The 21,217-nt window shown below is 43.0% G+C and overlaps 1 protein-coding gene across 1 annotated transcript in view; it reads right to left on the reverse strand.

Moving 5' to 3' along the window:
* ehbp1 (EH domain binding protein 1) overlaps nt 1–21,217 on the reverse strand; it is a 154,638-nt gene that overhangs the window by 121,875 nt on the left and 11,546 nt on the right. Inside the window, exons 3-5 of the mRNA XM_079689974.1 lie at nt 20,851–20,908; nt 20,655–20,750; nt 15,989–16,042 (exon numbers count right to left, since the gene is read on the reverse strand). Coding sequence (XP_079546100.1) covers nt 15,989–16,042; nt 20,655–20,750; nt 20,851–20,908 — 208 coding nt within the window. The remainder of the gene's footprint in view (nt 1–15,988; nt 16,043–20,654; nt 20,751–20,850; nt 20,909–21,217) is intronic.

Consider the following 21,217-nt stretch of genomic DNA (forward strand, 5'->3'; position numbering starts at 1 on the left):
TATTCACACATATCAGAAAAATAAAGCCTAACTCAATTTACCCTATAGAATAACCCTGAGGTAGCACCGATTAGCCCTCCGCCCCACACCCAAAATCAGCTGGCTGTGGTTGGATTCAGCAGTCAGCAGATTGGAGGTGGATGGGGGGGGGGCACAGTGCTATTCCTCTTGCCTCAAGGTCACAGTTATTGGAAATGGAGACATCCAATGTGCTCACATCTCTCTTTGAAATCCGCACACAATGGAGTGATTCCTCTGTGTCAATTTGGCCTCCCCTGATAACTGATAAGGCGGGCCTTTTTACATACCACCTATGAATACCGCACTATAGGCGTTATACACACACACACACACATTCAGATTAAGACCAATTTATTCATCTGCTACTATTATATGTGAGGATTTATTTTTCTCCCCGAGCACTGTGTATTTTAAAAGGCAACAATGAACATAAAAGGCATGCAATACTATCACTGCAGTTATGTGAATTACAATGACAATGGTTTTAATAATGGAATGAACTGTGCAAATGGGTTTTATGGGTATTGTGACACACACACACACACACACACACACACACACACACACACACACACACACACACACACACACACACACACACACACACACACACACACACACACACACACACACACACACACACACACACACACACACACACACACACACACACACACACACACACACACACACACACACACACACACACACACACACACACACACACACACACACACACACACACACACACACACACACACACACAGAAAAAAGGATCACAGGATTTCTCTTCACTAGAACCACATTGTGGATCAGATTTAACTTAAACCCCACAAAATGGAAACATCTTTCGCTGACCACCACCTCATCCCCAGGGGGGCGGGAACAACAAAACACGACAAGGTTGACAAACAGTTGAGGGAAAGTGAGAGAAGTAAGAGAGTGAAGAGAGAAGATTAGTCACAACAAGAGCAGGATTAGGCTTGTTTTAAAAAGGGACAGGGCGGCAGATTACAGCACAGTGTGTGCTGCAGTGTTGGCTGAATATGGTTTAAAATGACACTGAGCTCCATTTGTATTAAGAAACTGGATATGGGACAGAAGAGAGTGTGACTACTGCCAGAACTGTAGAGGCCCACAACTCAGGATACAAGGAAGCAGACTCATTGTTGACAAACAATTGAAAAAAAAAATGCTAAAAAAGATCGAACAAAGCCTGAGCAAACAGGACTCATTCTCCGGTGTCCTTCAGAAAGAAGCATGACATCAAATACAAGTATAGTAGCTCAAAGAGTAACCATTGTGTTGCTGCGCCTGACCTCATTGGAGAGGGCTCCATAAAAACATGTTTTAGGTTTGTCTTTGAATAAGGCATTCAAATCTGCATATGACAATTCCCAGGCAATTGTCTATAAAACATAGAGATTGATTCTAGAGTTGTTTCGATGTACGACAACATGTAGCTAAGCTAAGCTAAATACGTTTTTTGTTGATTAATTAACAAAAGTATCTCATTTAAAATTGTTTATGGAATTGTAAATCATCAACCTTTGCTACATGTAAGACTTTCTTACCATCAGGTGTCTAAATATCAAGGTTTTTAACTGCTATTATTAGCTTTTAAAACAAACATTTTGAAATGATCAGTTATGGTTTTGGTTATCGGTATTGGCTTATAAAACGAACATATTGTGCATTGCTGTTTCTTTATTTGCTACAATGCTCTCATCACAACCTGGAAAACAAATGCACAATGCCAATCTCTGCTGATGTGTTTAATGGCATCACAATTTCTCTATTCTGTGTTTGCCAGGAGGGAGACTTTAGACAAGAGAAAAGAGGGAGGTGGTTAGAGGCGGAGAGAGAAAGGAGAATGAAGAGAGATTGAGGAATGCCTCTAATGCAGAGTTGCTCTGATGGCAGCAGATGAAAGGAGGAGAGTCACAAACCAACCAGCCCTTAAAAGGTCTAATCCTAACTGGGAGAGGGACTAGCCTCCTGCTAGCGAGGTTCAACAACATTAATGAAACCTCCAGATATAAAAGCTCCACACCAAAGCGCCAACAGGCTTAACGATGGTCACCCTGACCACAAATAAAGATCACCCTCCTCCTTAACACTCCCTCAGCCTCCCAACAGGGTCACACTGGGACTAAATGTTTATTTCTGTCATTACTATGTGTGCTCCGTTTAACCACATGACACACACATTTACATTACACCCATTAAACAATGTACAAAAAGGCAACTGGGATAAGGATTACAGGAAAAGCAAGACATATTTAATGAATATATTAACATGGAAGCCTTAAAAGCCTTTTTGCAGCTTGGACATGAAGGAAATAGACATAAACACATCTTTAGGCTGAGAACTAGTCTGCGATGACGACCTTTGCAAACTGGGATGCAATTTATATAATATATTGATATTGCTGTTATGGATCAATTTGTTTTATTTTAGATTAAAGGGGGGTCGGTAAGAATGGAGAAACCAGCTCGAGTGAGCGAGAATTTGAAAGTATGCAGCCGAAAAAAATCTGCCACTTCCTCACAGAGCCCCTCCTCCAACACACACGGACACATGACCAATGAGGGCACGAGATAAGTTTGTGCACAGATGGAATTCTGACAGGCAGGTAGGCCATCCAGTTATTTTAGCCGGGCCGGCTCAGATGATTGGTCGTGCTTTTTACAGCGCCACGGCTTCCACAGATGACATTTTTTATGTATTTATTGTCAAAGCATTTCATATATTCATTGCTATCGGGATGTTAAGAGCATTCCATGGAATATAACAAAGTGTTTCTGAAGTGAATTACATACCCCATCTTTACCTCTTTAGTTCATACAAAGTCAGAAAATAGTGAGAGGCACATCTTCCTTTTCATGAGCCTAAAGTGATGTTTTGTTCGACCAACTATCAAAAAACCCAAATAAATTAAATGTAATGTCATATAAGACGAGGAAACACGTAAATCCTCCGCACTGAGACGCTGGAACCAGCATATCTTTGGCATATTTGTTTGATAAATGACAAAAAGTTGAATTAATTATCTCAATTGTCTTGACTTATCTGCAAATCATTTCAACAGCAGAAAAAGTTCAACTAAAATCGGCCTTTTTTCTTAGTTTTTCTAATTAGTTGTAAAAATGCTTGGATGGACACCAAGCCTGTATCTCATAACCTCTCTGTCCCTCCCTCCCTGCCTCACCCCTCTCCCTCTCCTTATCAGTGAGTCCAGGGTGCCCTCCTCTCGTCGACTCTGGGTTTTTCTTTTGGGCGGCCCCTCAGTGCCCCCACACACACTCAGACCTAGAGCATGCACTTCAGACAGGGGGCTAATGGGAAAATAAATTACCAGCAGGCAAAAGCCCTGGCTCTGCACTTCTGCTGGAGAGAGGGACACAGGGGGGTGCGGGTGGTCAAGAAATAGAAAGAGAGAAGGGTAGAGAAGACGAAAAATGAAAGACAGAGAGGTGGAAATCAAGGAGACGGATGGGGAGGAAAGAAGGGAGAGAGGGAAAGATGGAGAAAATGAGGAAGAGGGGGTGAAGGAAAAAGAAAGACGAGGCAAAGAGCGTGAGGGAAAGAGGGAGAGAGAGAGAGTGAGAGAGATAGGTCGACGGGATTATAGCAGGAGTTCATCCCTGGTCTATGAAGTGCCTGCTCATCACTTTTCCCACGATTTCCCCACCTCCGGCCATCAGAGGCCTAAAATGGCCAATAACCACACACACACACACACACACACACACACACACACACACACACACACACACACACACACACACACACACACACACACACACACACACACACACACACACACACACACACACACACACACACACACACACACACACACACACACACACACACACACACACACACACACACACACACACACACACACACACACAGTTGATTTCTCGTCCTGCATGAAGCAGCCGATCAGATATCAGAACGGCTCATTCACCACCGTGGCGGACAGCAGTGTAGATGTGTGTGCATGTCCAGTGTCCTTGTGTGTAGATAGTTGGACATATGAGTCCATAAAAGGTGTCTGCGTGTGCCAAACTTTTTTGTTGCTATGAACGCGAGAACATAAGCTCCAGCATGTACAAACTAATGAGAACACTAAATCTTAGTAGTGATTAAAGGTCCCGGCCCGGCTAAAATAACTGGATTGCCTACCTGCCTGTCAGCCTTCCATCTGTGCACAAACTTATCTCGTGCCCTCATTGGTCATGTGCGCGTTCGTATGTGTTGGAGGAGGGGCTCTGTGAGGAAGTGGCAGATTCTTACCGGTTGTGTATTTTCAAATTATAGCGCACTTGAGCTGGTTTCTCCAAAATTACCTACCCTACCTTTAATGTAGTGTAAGAAAGTACATACTGAGTAAAGGGGGAAAACATGGACTTAGCCTTCCCACGAGTACTCTCTTCCATGTATACTCACTCCACCCTCTCAATTCTGATAAAGCAACTGTTGGCCAGGCAAAGCCATACAAGGCAAGGTTAGGTAAGGTTGCAATAAAATTCCTAACAATGTATTGTGTACTCATCCTGTTTAGTTTTTAGCATCCCTACTAGATAACAGGATGCTAAGAAGCTTACGGGTTGGGTTGATAAACTTCCCCAAAGATCTCAGTCGTCTTTACTCCAGAGATATCGACTGATGATTTCCAGGTGAAGACAACAAAGGGACTTTTGGGAATGTAAATCTCAGCCTCCACTCAATTCTCACTTTACAGATCTGTTTGTTTTTAGGCAGGCTGCTGAGATCTGACAGAGCTATGATAGGACCCTAATCCAGAGCAAAGCTGATTTGCTTAAGGGGGAGGAGGGTTAAGATGGCCTGTGACAAGAAACAATTGCCCCGAGTGAGAGTCTGCCTCTCTCCCAGCCCGCTCCATGACAAAGGTGTACTCTCCATGCTAAGTGACAAATCTGGGGAGACAAAGAGCATTAGCAGGGTGATGCTCTGCACCAGTGCCTCTGATTGTGGCCAACTCAAAGAGAATCTAATATGGATTTTAAAAAGAGGAGAGGGAGAGATTAGAATGGGAGAGAAACAATGAACACCTTCTACCAAGGGGGAATTAGTGGAGGGATTGGATAAGGAGCTGGTGTGCCTTAGTGTGTGTGCATGTGTGTGTGTGTGTGTGTGTGCAAGGGTGAGCGTTTGTTCTTTGAAATTCCTTTTCCACGAAAGAACAATAGCGTTCCCCAATTCTGTGTATGGCATCGACATGTGGAAAACACTCACAGAAACACAAACTGCTTCTGTTAATATCCACATGTGTACACTGTGGATGAGCCATATCCTTTATGAGTGACATTGTGAAACAGCAGCATAACCTTTAGTTGGCAGATCAAAGTGACTCATAACAAAACGATAGATAAGGGGGACAAAGGTCACTATACTGTTTCCATAGGCCTCAACACTACATTTGCTTAAGACAATCAAAACAAGGGAGATAAATTCAATCCATGTGTTCCAGATTCTGCGCTTACTTAGGTCCTTTCGATAGATTCACTTTTGCTTAAAAACATGTGTAAGCAAACTTTGAGACATTCGATATGAGAATCTCTCCCATAGAGGAAATGTGTCCTTCGTCACATCTCCTCAACACCTATGGGTGTAAGCCTTTACAGCAAGACACCTTCGAATTCTTGACCCGTTCCTGTGTGGGTGCGGTACAGATTTATATCCCAAACAGAGACAGAGACATGTGTGGGGATCAGTCTAACTGTCAGTGGCTGGCTTAGTGCTGGCATCAGAGCACATCACAAGACCCTATTCATTGCCACTTAGCAGAACAGTCGCCTCAGATTGCCAGTCACTCTGTGTGTGTGTGTGTGTGTGTGTGTGTGTGTGTGTGTGTGTGTGTGTGTGTGTGTGTGTGTGTGTGTGTGTGTGTGTGTGTGTGTGTGTGTGTGTGTGTGTGTGTGTGTGTGTTCATAAAATGCTCATACGCACAAACACACTGGCACGGACTCCCTGTGAGCGGATCTTGACGAGATAATGTCAAACGAGTCACAAGTTTAACCGGAGTTCATCACAAACCTCTCCACACATATTCTCTCTCCACCACCACCCACAAACACACACACTCACACACACATTGTGCAGATCCTACCGAGCCAACGACCCACCCACGTAGGCCCGGCGGGTCAAGCTTGTGGATAAACAGGGGGATTTGCAGGGGACAGTGTTTTGCGGGCCACACAGGCCTGGCTCCATCGCTAGCAGCCATCTTAAGTCGCTCAGAGAAAAAATAAATAACCGAGAGATGGAGATAATAACTGTTCCGCTGAGGCTGTCCAAATCGGCCTCACGTCTCACCACAACTGTCTGACTGTCATCATCGCCGTGTAAGACATGACTTCAAAACAAGGTGAGATGAGGACGAAGAGGGCGGAGGAAGTGTCTGATTAGAGCGGACCGAGGTGGCAGGATGTGAAGCAACGGAGTGACAGAGGACGAGCTCAGAGATAACAGAGGGCGTGGTAGTCACTAACACACAATTACCGTACTAAATATTTAACGATTTATCAGGACTGTGGCTCTTAGAAATTATTATACAAATTGGAAGATTGAGAGAAATAAAAAGGGAAGACCTTTGTGTGTCAAGTGCATTTCTCACAGTGGAGTGATGCATTCAACTCCATTCAAGTTTGGCCAAAATATTGAACACGTGGTATTATCCTCAGTCTGATCTCCAGTCCAAAACACACACACAAACTCAGACTGTCATGTGAAGGAAGCACAGGTGGAAATACGGATGTTTCCCAGGTGTTTTTTGTGTTTTGATGTTTATTTTTGGGGTCAAACATCGCTCTGTATGAGGCAAAACAAAAACCTGTCTAGACTCTGCATGTTTGTATATGTGCTGAAAAAAAGTATCTATGTGCGTGTGTGTCTGTGTATGAGATTATATACTGTTTGTGTGTGTGAGAGTGTACGTATGATTGTGTGTGTGTTTGCTGCAGTGTGTGGTGACATCTGCTGTGTTGTTGGCTGGGAGCTCAGCGCAGCGGGCTGCAGGAGCCGAAGACTAAGGAGATGAAAGTCGAGGTCACAACCTGGACCAGTGGGACGAGACACACAACCCACAAGTACAAAGTCACACATGCAAACGTAAAGACAAGACACACACACATAGATGTATGCCAGTGACACACACACACACACACACACACACACACACACACACACACACACACACACACACACACACACACACACACACACACACACACACACACACACACACACACACACACACACACACACACACACACACACACACGTCTCTTTCACACACGCAGGGGGCGTAGCAGAACACAAGGACGAGAGACGTAAGAATAAACAGGGCAGAGATAAAACAGTTAAGCAGACAAAACAATACGCAGAGAGACTAAACACAAAGCTACACGTAAACACACACAAACAAATAAACAGAGACACAATGTGAAAAAGATGACGCAAGCACAGAAGCAAAGCTGCACATCATCAGGGGCAACAGTTTAATCAGTTAATTAACAAACACATGCATGTAAGCAAAAACACACACACACACATAGATAGAAGATATGATGTGTGCCCAGCGATAAAGGCTCTGCAGGGCAGGGTGTGTATGAGTGTATGAATGTGTGTGCTGAAAGAAAACATAAATAGATGAGTTTACTAAACAAATGCTTGGGCTGACACACTCTCCCACATGCACACTCAGATTCGGATATGGTCACACACAAATACGACACCTGCACAGAGACATAGTTAGACACACACACACACCTCACGGCGGTGGTGGCAGTTAGTCAGCAGACCAGCCATGTGACGGGGTGGTGTGGTGTGGATTAGGGGGCCAATAAGCCTATTAGGGCGACAGGAGGGACCACCCGGCCTCCACAGCCACCTACAACACACACTCACACACAGACAGAGCACCCTAACACACAACTACAACGTTCCACAGACACGAGTGCAGCTTCTCACCACCATAGACTTACACACAGCACGATACAAACTCACACACACACATTTTACATAGCTGATTCTTTGTCTTGGGGCTTAATTCTGCAGTGTAATTTGCTCTATATTGTGTGTGCCATCATTTTCTTATTCAGCCCATAATACTGTGTGTGCTTCAATGAACAAAAATAATACATTTTAACTGCGTAGTGGCAGGAAATGGCAGCTTTTAGTGCTGTAATAGTCTGTGTGTGTGCTTCATGCCAGCTCACTGTGTGTTTTGTGGTGGTGTGTATGTGCCAGTGTAGGGAGGGGTCCCAGCGTGGGGGGTAATCAGCAGCATCTGTTGCCTCTCCTCAGGGCGATTAATTAGATTAAATTAATTTGGGAAGCGTGTGTGAATGTGTGATCCCATACGAGAAATCCCTCTGCCTCCCTACACACACACACACACACACACATTTACATCCAGTTTTAAACTATAATGCATATATTATTTAGAATGAACACACCAACAATAGACACATTTCTTCCGAACAAAATAAATTACGCATTTTGAGTTCTCCAAACTATTTAAGAAATGAGAAACGAGCAAAAGGTGAAAACTTTGGAGACACATGCGTGCACACGAGCGCAAATTAATCCCAATTTGTCGGCCTCGGCACGGGAGAAACTTTGGGGATTTCATACTTCATACCAGCTTTTGTCACCTTTGCGTGAATAGCCAAGGGCTGAAATAATTGTGTTTTTCTTCCCCGAGGCCCAGTCAGCGCTCACAAGCCAGTGGCCTACGTAATGTGTTCCAGACAGAGAGAGGTGAAGAGGGGGGGGGGGCGCACACACATCATGGCTTTGGGCACAATTCAGAGAGGGTGTGTGTGTGTAAAGGTGATGGAGGTGGGTCGGCCTGTGTGTGTGTGGTGGCTTTTCACTGTGTGTGCCGTGAGATGACTATGTGACAGTGTGTGACTGTGTGAGTGTGCGTAAGTGGGAGGATTGTGGCGTGGAAACAGCCTTAATGGAGTTGGATGTGGTCCACAATAGACAGGACATCAACTCAGAGAGGAATGGAAAAGAGGAAGGAGATAGAGAAGGGGAAAGAAAAACTAACAACATGGCGGAAAGGGTGACAGACTTCCATAAACCATGATAAAATATATCCTAAATATGCTGTATATGGTTCAAATAGTCCAACGCAGGTCTTTACATGCTGTATAAAAGTGGACGGTTTTGCACACAGCCTACACGTGGACGTCAGAATATTACATTGAATTCAAACTAAGCAAAGAAAAGATGTGTATTCACCATCATCTTTAACTACTCTATTACTGTGTAGGTTATGAGTGTTGAAAAGATGATTAAAAGCCATGAGTCTCTTATTGTGGCTATTTTAAAAACAGATATTCACTGTATGGAAACATGTAACGACAGGCCGTCAAACTGTGTAAACAATGATTTGTCAGCAGCAGCTATATATACACCTATATGTCTGAATGACACTTATGTAATGCGAGTGAAAAAAAGGTTGAGTGTGACTTTGAGAGAGTGAGTTCGGAGGGGGGGCTTGGAGTGTGTATCACTGTATATTCAATGTATTCAGACATGATAGCTTCTCACTTTAAATACAACAGTCCAGTGTGTGTATGTGTGCGTTATTTAAATCCTCCCACAAAGCTTTGAAGATGAGGGAAGTTGGTCTACCATCTCCAGCTTTGGTTGATATGCAAACGCAGAGAAAAATACACACACATACATACCGACACATTAACCCGCCCACATGCGCACACACACAAACACACACTCACAAAAGAGCCTGTCAGCACAATGGCTTCAAATATAGCCGTCCAATCTTTTGACTCTCAATTTGCCCACCTTTTTGATAATACGCGTCCTATTTGAAAAAGGGTGAAAGGCAAGGGTAGCATGCAATTTAGAGATACTACTGTGTAGCCATTTCCAGCCACCTCTCTCTCTCTCTCCACTTCCTCTTCTTCGCTCTCTCTCTCTCCATCTTTTGATTATGCGATTCGCCTTGGCAGACGAACAAATAGAGGAGAGAAAAAGGTAGTGTTTGACACTGCCATTTTCAATGACAAAATACAATCAAACCAGGGCCAGTAATTCGACGGGGAGGGATTAGCCTAGTGCGAGGTTGGGCCCCCAGATTAAGACGAAGCCACAGCGCGGGGATCTTGAATTTCATCATCTCCGGCGCTCGGGCACAATGGCGTATTCTTCCCCTTTCTCCTGCGCCGTCTGATGAGGGGTCAGGAGAACTCACCTCTTCTTCTGTACCTCCTGCTCAGAGCAGTGCCATATTCATTCATCCTTCCTGACTTTATATTAGCTTAGATACCAGTAAGGAGGGGGGAGTGTGAGCTGGGAGCTCTGAACTGGCTATACACTCATGCAAAGTGAGGAGAAAATATGGCGAGATGTACACTACACAATCATCTAATATGTTTGGATACAGCTTTCATCACTCACACAGTAACACAGACATACAGGCACACTAAGATACCCTGCCTATTGACACACAGTCAAACACTCGGGTGACATAAGTGGGGGATCCAACAGATTTATCTGTGCATATTTGAAAAGGGATTTCACAGATGTTAGGGTAGACTGCCCTCTTGTGGTCATTTCATATATTTCATTCATTTCTGCTCAGAAACCAGGAGCCATCGACATATGGCACACTGGCTGTTGTTGGGGCCTGAAACATAACTCATTCAGTTTGAAAATAATATGTATAGTAGCTTTACTGTTAACAATTAAATATGTACTGTCTGTGAAGCTGAGAATAACAAATTGTTTTTATTTCATGTGTCTATGTATGGACGCTGTCACTGCATGTGCACTTTCTGTGATAATATACTTAAAGCAGCATGTAACTTTAAGACTAAAAACCAGAAGAAACACTATAGCGGTATCACGACAAGTGTCTCAGCCTAAATATCGAAGTACTTGTTAATGTAGCTACATGCTTTCTTTAAAGGTGGGGTAGGTAATTCACTACAGAAACACTTTTTTGTTATATTCCATGGAATGCTCTTAACATCCCGATAGCAATGAATATATTAAATGTTTTGACAATAAAGACATTAAAAAAATTCATCTGTGGAAGCCGTGGCGCTGTAAAAAGCACGACCAGTTATTTTCACCGGCCCGGCTAAAGTAACTGGATGGCCTACCTGCCTGTCAGCCTTCCATCTCGCGTTCGTATGTGTTTTGGAGGAGGGGTTCTGTAAGGAAGTCTGAAGGAAGGGGCAGATTTTTTCCGGTTGTGTATTTTCAAATTCTAACGCACTCGAGCTGGTTTCTCCATTCTTACCTACCCTACCTTTAAGTTAGTAATTATGTAGGGAAAAAAGTCAGACTTTCATTAAAAAAAAGTCGCAAACTTCCATGCATGCATTTGTCTAGTTCTCAAACCTACCTCAAAGGTATTACGCCGAGGCAAAAAGATTGAAATCACACTTTCAAAAACCATGTTGAGACAAAGAGGTCAAGACTTTGAGCCACTGTTTTGACCTGATACCTGTGACACTAGAGTTATGAGCAAAATAAGAAAGCTTGAGATGTGAGGATTTTTATGAAGATATAAAAAGGTGGAGAAATAAAAGTCACCTTATAGAAGAAACTAATTAAACCAAAGAAAATAAACTCCAAAAGCAATCATTATATACACCTGCTTTCCATCTCCTTCAACCTTAATCACATCATTTGTCTTTTGCCATCATGTCATCATTGCCCTCCCTCTTCATCACGGTCGTATAAGGTTGCCTTCTCCTCTCCTCTCCTACTTCCTTTCCTCCCTCCTCTCTGCTCTCCATTCCTGCTGTCAGGGTTCTGCTGTGGCTTTGATCTTTCTGTCATTAGTCAGGTATGCAGAGACACAGGCAAACCCACAAACTTGTCTTTTTCTTCCCTTTCTTGCTCTCTTTTCGCTCTCTTCCCACGCTCTGTCCGGAGAGCACCGGCTGACCTGCTTGTCTTCTCAGCTTTCTATCAAAGAGAGAAAGGTAGAGCGGTGTGCGCTGCTGTCGAGCCTTTGAGCTTGACGTGTACAGAAAGTGACAGGGGCCGAGCACTCAGCCAACTCTGCTGCATTCTTAAAAAAGAGTGGAGGAGTCTCAGAGGTCTGTCCCTGCTGATCACTGGTGACTCACATCAAAGCATTCTGAAGTGCATCAGCTCTGAGTATTCATTTAAGAGTTCTTTGCTCATCCTATTCCCTTAAATAACCCCTTCGAATGCCACGGTCTAACGATTCATTCCAGTCAAAGTGGACGCAACATCTCATTTCTCCCATCCATTTCCCCCTAAAACTTGGGCCATGAATTTGTAATGTGTCCCTAATAAGTTAAATTAGATACATACAAATAATACATTTCAAAGTGCCTTGCTGAATTTCCTCGTTTCAGACTGTTTATAAAAGACCCATTTATCTTTCATTTGACTGCAAATCATCGAACTCCAAGCTCTGCCCATGTTTTAACGGTTTCTTACTTGTAATACATGTTGTCTGGTGAAGTCAGTAAAGTTTCTAACAAACTTAAAAATTATAGAATACATGTTACTTAACTGTGTATGACAGCTATAAAATGAATAATACTTGCATGCCAGCAAAAACAAACCACAGGTAACAACTGTTTATTCCTTGATGGTGAATGACATTCTTCACTTCTAACCATAAAGGTAATTTAAGCAAGGCGTGTCGAGGCTTGCATTTCTCAGTAACAGTCGTACCGTGTGACAGGCATGCTAAAAGACTTCATTAGTAATCATGCACAACGGGCTTTTTCAAAAACGTTGCCCAGAAAATTGAAGGAATTGCACTGAAATGCAACCCTAACCCTGGGATATGTCTCAGTGTACATCCAGCAGGGGCCGGGGGGGGGGGGGGGGGGGCAACCTGCTGAAGTGAAACCCCACCAGGTCAAAAGGCCCTGCTTGTGGGAAATCCTGACCTCTGCTCTCATAAGGCAAAATCAATTATCATCTCATTTATCTCCATCAAAACTAGTGGACAGACACTTGGGTGTGCAGAAGTGTTTTTCCTCCAATAACACTCTGATTCTAATGTGGACAACACTACGAGAGTTTAGGAGTAAACCACATCACAGCACTGACACAGAAAGCAATAGCGATAGCAATCATTTTTGGAATAACTACACATTTCTACCAAGAGACAAACAAGAAAGGCTAATATGTGGTACAATGGCCTTGTTCATCTTAACAGCCCGGCAGTGGCTCAGTCAGTAGGGGCTTGGACTGTGAGCCGTAGGGTCGCCGGATCAAGTCTCCGAACAGACCTAAATATGGAGTGTGGACTGCTACTTGGAGAGGCCCCAATTATCCTGCCCTGCTGTGGTGCCCTTGAGCAAGGCACCAGACAACCCCCTTCCCCCCTCACTCCCATTGCTCCCCGGGCTCTTTACAATAGCTGCCCACTGCTCCTAGTACTAGACTCCTGGTACTTGGATGGGTTAAAGCAGAGAACACATGTCACTGTGTGCTCTGCATGTGTGACCATTAAAGAGGGTTTCATCCCTCCCATTCTATCTATGAGTATCTTTCAAGCACAACATATCACAAAATTGGTTCCAGAAGATGTATAAAAGAGCGAATCACTGGCCGCTTTCCTCTCTTTTTCTCCCTCCTCACTCAATCCATCCCTTCCATTTAGCAAATTGCTCCATCAACACCTTTCTCCTCTCCTTCCCTGCATTTGATTATTCACCGTTGAAGTATTATTTGAATTATTTGAAGTATTAAAGTAACGTGTTATGGCAGGAAAGTTCAATCTGGTATATTCATTTTAATGTCACCTTATATATTCGTGGGTGTTAAATTTGAAAGTACATTTTTACTGTTTAAATAATAGAGAGGCTTTTCATATATTCCTGAAACATGTCCCACTACTTAGTAATAATAAATTAAAGCAATAGTCTTTTCTTCCACTTTTCATGTGTAGTCAAAAGGGTGGTTTTAGGACCTTTGACATCTGCTTTGCAGTTCCCAGCAAGGAAGGGGCCCTGAGTCTCTAGCTTCCTCTGCTAATTGCTAAAACCCGTATTGATTAGCCCAAAGGGAGATGTGCCTCAGATACAAGACAGTAGAAGCCTTGTAGAATTAATTTATTTATCTCCTACAAGACCCCTAAAGAGGCCTTGAGAATTGAGTCAAACAGTTATCGAGTCTTTTGTTCTCATTGATGTCTGTATTCATTCCAGTAAAACGGACTTCGAGGTGAAAGGAAGTTCTAATAGGGCCTTAAGCTACCAGAACAATTACATTTCTGTTAATCAACCAAAACTCATGACTGTCAGGGGACAGGACATTCGGACTTATAACAAGGGTCACTTCATAGAGAATATGTGTGTGTATTCCTTACTGTGATCAGATGTCCTGTATAATCATTTATCAACTATTCCTGTATTGGTGTTTTATTTGATTCCTCTGTTTTTATTCTTTCATGTGTGGGTACTAGATGGCTACAAACATTGTGGAGAAATTAGCTTAAACATGTTTTATTACTCTATAGGAAATGGAAGCAGCTTTTATGACAGGGACGAGAGAGCTGGGGGAGGGGACATTCTTCTTGAGATTTTCAGCATGTCAATGATCAGGGAAATCTACTTGTTTTAAATAGATGTGTGTGGTTGATTACTTTGTATTAATAATAACAGTATGTGTAAAGGAAGCTGGAAATATGCAATGTGAAACCTTTTATTTGAAATAAAGATTCTGCAGGGAATATTCTTAAAGAACAATAGCTCAAGTGTCTGGAAGAGCTGCAGGCTAAATGAGTGTGCGGTACTTTTTACTGCTTGAGATCAGAGCTGATGTTTTCCTCTTGTTATTATTGTTTGAGGTTAAGGTAACTCACATGTGTTATTTGTATAATCCAACTATAAAAAACTATATCTTAAACCTATCTTTATAAAATGCCAAAAGTATGTGAAACTTGCAAGGAGGGGTTTGTTATCTCGAATGTAAGGGTCGCCTCTGACTTGCGCTGATTGGCTGTCTTTTCTAAGTGGAGGACCCCTCGGGGGGGGGGGGGGGGGCAGCCGCATAGCTCCTCCTGGGGTTTTTGGATATAAGCCTATGTTTTCTTTAGACCAGCCTCTTCTTTTCTTCAAACTGACCAGATCCGTAGGATTGGAGGAAGAGCAGGAAGTACTTCCTTTGTATTTGTATTGTTACTTTTTATCATTAAAACAAGATTATTGTTTAACTTGCATTCTGGTGTTTCTTAATCCCTTCCTTTTTTACGAATTTACCCAGCTTACGAAACGACACACGGAGACGAGGTTGGTTTTAAACACCCTCCGATCTCCAACACTGTGAGCCTAGTTTTTATATTATACTGCATCGCATGCGTTGGTCCTTGCCTTGCAGGGCCACAGTCAGTGATTTCTCCTTCTGCTTCTGTTGCCTTGAACAGCAGTGTGATAGATAACCGACATTTAAGAAAACATTATAAGTTGAATTGTAAAAAGGTTGTTGAACAAATAAAAGAGTGACTATATAAATGGATACATAACTACAGCAAGCCGTTGTTGGTGGATGAGTAACATCGTTTGTGGCCTCAGGAAGTGGCCTTTACAATTGCTAATATGTATGCAGGCTGATACTACCACAAACTCACCCACAAACACACACCTGACTTAAAACTCACTGTGGTTTAGCATGTATGCCAACATGATGAAAGTAGGCACATGTGGTTTAAACTGAGGGTTACCTCCACACAGAGAGAACATGTAATGGCATAGTATTACCACAAGGGGGCAGAACCTGCACATGTTATACAAAGAGGATTCACCCAGAAAACAGCTGAGGTTGCGGATGTATATGTGTGTTTTACATAAAGGTTGTCACCATCAGTCATTGTAAATACCTTTAAGGAAGGCAGCTAATCATACGGTACCCTTTCCCCCCCTCTGAAGGTTAAAGGAAACACAAAATGGTACTCACATTTTCAATGACGAATGTCCACTCTTTGTCTTCAAACTCCTCTGCATGGGGGTCCTGCAAGGGCGACATAAAAAGCAATGTTTTAAAACGATAGAATAGAATAGAAGGGATGAAACCCTCTGTAATGGTCACACATGCAGAGCACACAGCACACAGTGACATGTGTTCTCTGCTTTTAACCCATCCTCGTACCAGGAGTCTAGTACTAGGAGCAGTGGGCAGCTTTTGTACAGCGCCCGGGGAGCAATGGGAGTGAGGGGGGAAGGGGGGTGTCCGGTGCCTTGCTCAAGGGCATCACGGCAGGGCAGGAGGTGAACTGGGACCTCTCCAAGTAGCAGTCCACTCTCCATATTTAGGTCTGGTCGGGGACTTGAACCGGCGACCCTACGGCTCACAGTCCAAGCCCCCTACTGACTGAGCCACTGCCGGACTATATGCCGATACACCGAACATTGAAGTGCAACCACAGTATGGTGATTTGATAGAGAATGAAAAAACACATACACAAATATATCTCGGCTGTCTTAGGCAACACTCAATTGCTCAATCTTAAAGAAATTAATTGAAATGTTTATATTATCAAAACCTTGCAAGAAAACTTCCAACACAAAAGCTGCAACAACAAAAAATAAATCAGCTTTGAGTGATATCGCGTCTGCTCTGCTCCACTCACCCACTGACCTGGTTTCCCTTCTCATGCACGTGCTAAATGTTTTTGATTTAATGAGGTGTCTTTGCATTCATAAAAATATGTCGTCTATGTATAAGTACTTGTCTGAAATAAATGTTGTGCAAGTGTGTTTTACCATAGATTTGATTGTAAACTAGATTTCTGCAAATGGGCAAGAAACAGGACAGGAACACCAGTACACAAATATTGTATAAAATGAGAAGCCAGAAAAATGGAAAACTATGGATGTTTCTCTCTCCGTCTCTGTTGATATACCGTATTACTGTCTCATGTCCTGCCTGTATATCTGTGCGGTGTTGAGAGGAGACAGTAATGCAGGCAGCCGAGCACAGACGACCTTCACTGCCCTCCAGGAGCTCATACACGCAACCACAAATCACTGCTCGACACACAAAGACATGCTAATATAATGTAATCAACCCCCTCCTCATGTGCACACTAGCTTATTCACAATGCGCAGCTTAACCAGTTTAATAACACAAACAACTAAATCATATTATATGATTGTTAGTGTGGTCATTTATTAGGTTAAAATACAAAAAAGGACATAGCTGCTAACATATCTCTGATGCAAATGTTCACAAATGATACACCTTGGGGATAACCATTCAAATCAGATTATATTTAAATACATCTCTTATGGCTCTCGTAACAATGTTACTATTGCTCAATAACTTTCTGCACCTTCTCTGCTTTATTATTTCACTTAATTTCTTTATGATTTTGCGATACTGTATGTTGTATTGTTAGTGGAGCCTGGGATTTGAAGTTTTCAGAGCTAAAAAAAACGATTCTGTAGCTCTTGTGCAGAAAACGTTCAAAGAACACGTCCCGACGGATCACGACTGTTGTGTCGCCTCACGTCTCCTGCGTCTTGCACAACAGTCGGAACACACCGCAAAGACTTCAGCCGACGGCCAAGTAGCACATACGAGCTGCGCATGCGTGAGTGGAAATAACTCTCCTTACCAGCAGGCGGCGGTAGTGTGTATTTGTCATTCAAAAGAGGCAACAACCGGAAGACAGAGAAGAAGAACAGACTCCGTGATATAAACGAACAACAAATAGCGTGTGCGTTCCATTTTCACTCTCGTCCATCGAAAACATGTCTCGTGCGGTACTGCTGGAGCTATCAGCCATTGGAGTGTTGCTTGCGGAAGACATTCTTCGTGCCTTCTTAAAGCGTTTGTTTACGTCCCTCACTTCCGTTTCGCTTCTCATGCACTGATTCTCTAGCTGAACAGCCAATCAGAGTGATTTATTTGGCCCGACTGCCCGACCCGACGCATGGTCGATTCAACATGTTGAATCGGCCATGCGTCTGCAATGAAAGGCCAAATAAGGCATGTCACGGCCCGACGGTGCGGGACACACCAAATTGAGTTTGGGCAACAGGGCACGCTTCGTCGTCCGACTAACGAAAACGGCCGATTTCGGCCTGGCGTGTCAGGGCCTTTATCATGCACTGATTCGCTAGCTGAACAGCCAATCTTAGTGATTTCTTTAGCCGTCGGCCTTTTACCGACAGCCTGTTGAATCGTCGGCGGAAGGTGTCGGCACGGCTGAAAATACACGATCGGGCAAGACACACCAATCTGAGTAGGGCGACAGGACGCTCAATCGACGGCCGAAATCGGCTTGGTGTGTAAGGACCTTTAACACCTACACACGCAAACACTGACAGCCTTTCGGTCTGACTGCGCCTGTGACACGCCCCAGGAAATCAATATTCCTGCAGTCTGGCACATCAGTCAAACACAACAGACACATGGAAGCAAACACACACAGCAACTCATAGAGCTGCTTCATCCTTCCATTGTTTCACTGCCACATAAACTGCTGCTAAAGCCAACCGAGCCTAACGTCTTCTCACTTTACGGTGTCTGCAGAGTTTTAGTGCTGCTGGTAAACACACGCTGCAGACAAGTTACAGTATACAACCGTTCTTCTCTTTTATTTCCTCACAAATTCATTTTGTGAACATAACAAGGTTTGATTAAGCTTCTACAGTTCTGGAAAATGCAGATGTGTAAAATCTAACAAGCCAAATGGATTTCTGAGGTTTGGCTGGTGCAAAGTGCCCGCTCTGCTTTCTGAACTATGTCTCTGTTATGATCGATTCTGTCTGCAGAGCGCTCCCAGTAAAGTTACGTTACATATTCAGTGTTTTCTCGACGTGTAAAAAGTTCCAGCTAAGGCTTGCCTGCTGGTGTTCATCTCCCTGAGGAACAGCTGTAATTCTGCAGAGCTCAGCTGTCTTCACTGCAGCGCTTCAGGCCAGAGAGCGGTATGAGAGCATCTTTAAATCCCTGTTAGCTCCAACATTTCGTCGACTCACTGCAGACTTATCTAAACTGTGGGTTATTACATTTTTACAGATTTAGACCAGCATAAAGCAGTATTATTTAAAATTAAAAGGGGTAATTTATTTAAATTAGAAGGGCACGTACATAAAGCTGGCGGACCTGCGAGACATATGGTCAAAAGCCTTGCATCAGAGCCTGCAATATCATTACTTTTTATTCCCTTACATGGCAAGTAAGTAGTACCAAACCAAGTGAGAAGTTGAACTCTACACCACTTTATATCTAATCAGGGTGGTGTGTATCACCCAACGGTCAGAAAATAACTTAGTTTTCACTGGAGCACTATAGTGGAAGTAAACTTTTCTAACAAATACTGCAGGGCATCTGATAAAGCAGAGGGAATGCTGTTTAATGTGTGGCTTTATCAACCAGATGTGGCTCAACTGTGCCTTCAGTGACTTGGCTTTGGGTCTCATTACAAAAACAGCTTTATTACTTCCTCTGGGACAGGAAGTGGAAGTTAGCTCGGAACAGAGGGACACTGTACAACAGAGCAAGAGAAGCATACTAACTGAACCAGTCCACATACAAATTTGGGTTATACTGTTAACAGACAACACAGTATGCCTTATAAGTTATAAGCAGAGGCAGGTACGTCGGTATGTGAGGCAGGAGGTCTGGTGAAGACACGGAGAGGTAACAGGACACTGGGCTCCAAGCAGCCTGTCAGCACCAAGGCCAGCATGTTTAAGTAAGGCAGGCACAGTGACAGATACTGTCTGTACACTCACAGACATTTACAGACACAACTGTTATACTGTACACATACAGACCTTTTAGTCATAAAATACATTCAAATACTCTCCCAACTCCTTTAACATCAACAGTCCTGGCAGACTCCATTCAGAAATACATTCTTATTTGCACTTAAAATTGTTTGTTATAAACAAGTATACGACAAACGCCCTTTTATATAGTTTTAAAAAATATATATCAAAAGATATATACCTTATGCTGCTTTCGGGGGTCATCCATTTAGGTAAAAGTCAACAATTGCTGATATATCTCAGAATTTAAGACAGGGTGCGAATGGGCTATTCAATGGCATAAAGCACCTGATGTTTCATAAACATCCCTGGTCCACCTTAAACCCAGGTTCATACACTTTTTCACCAATGACTTCTCCATGACCTTTACCTAATTTTCCATGACCAAAAAAATTACTCTTTCTCAGCGGTACCACTGAAAATGGTTTATTTGAACATGGAACAGGAAAATAAGGTTTGCATATGAAACATGTTGTGCCTATCTAAAACAAATCAAATAGAAGGCTTACTAGCTTCTACACGCTAAAGCAACTCAAATCTCTCACCAGCAAAACACCTCGACAGTTAAATGCCATTTTCATTACTATACGATACAGTATTTATTATCATTATAGTATTACTATTTAGGCGATTAGATAAAATATAAATTATATTTGATGCAACTTTAGTTAAATTTCCATTACTTTTCCAAAACTTTGGGAAAAATATTGTTTTCCATAACTTTTCCAGGGCCTGGAATTAGCATTTTGAATTTCCATGACTTTTCCAGGTTTTTAATGACCCTAAGAACCCTTATAAACACATAAATCTGAGTAAGTGTTAGTGTAAAGGCTGTAGCCTACCTTAAAAAGCGTGACCGTGATCTCTATGTTCTCCGGGACAGGCCACACCACCACTCCTCTGTAGGGGTTTTTGATGCCAGGCTGCCAGCTGTGGGCCTGCAGGGCGGGGGGAGAAAAAGAACAGAGCATTCAAGTTGCAGGGGAGAAACTTTATTTTAGTTTTATTCTTTTAGAATGGCACTCATCAAATACAAACCTTGGAGGATTTCCTCCGGCTCCTGCGCGTCCAGACCACCACCAGTTTGTCTGGTTGCCTGTGAGGAAGAAGAGAAGACAGAAGAATGAAACAGGTGTAAATTCATCAATTCCCTTATCTCTGTTTCTCCATCTAGCCAAATATCTACGTGTTAATACCATCAGTTTAATTAATTAGCTTTTATCGTAATGCCCAAGGTTTTAAAACCCTGATAAGCATCCTGCACACACAAACCAACAACAGCGCATACACACACCTGCACAGCCACTCTTACTATGAATAAATCATGAGACACGGCTAAGCCCTGGCTTTGTCTCTGTGGACTGCAGCACACACACACACACACACACACACACACACACACACA

Source organism: Notothenia rossii, assembly GCF_949606895.1.
Source record: "Notothenia rossii genome assembly, chromosome: 6".
NCBI lineage: Eukaryota > Metazoa > Chordata > Actinopteri > Perciformes > Nototheniidae > Notothenia > Notothenia rossii.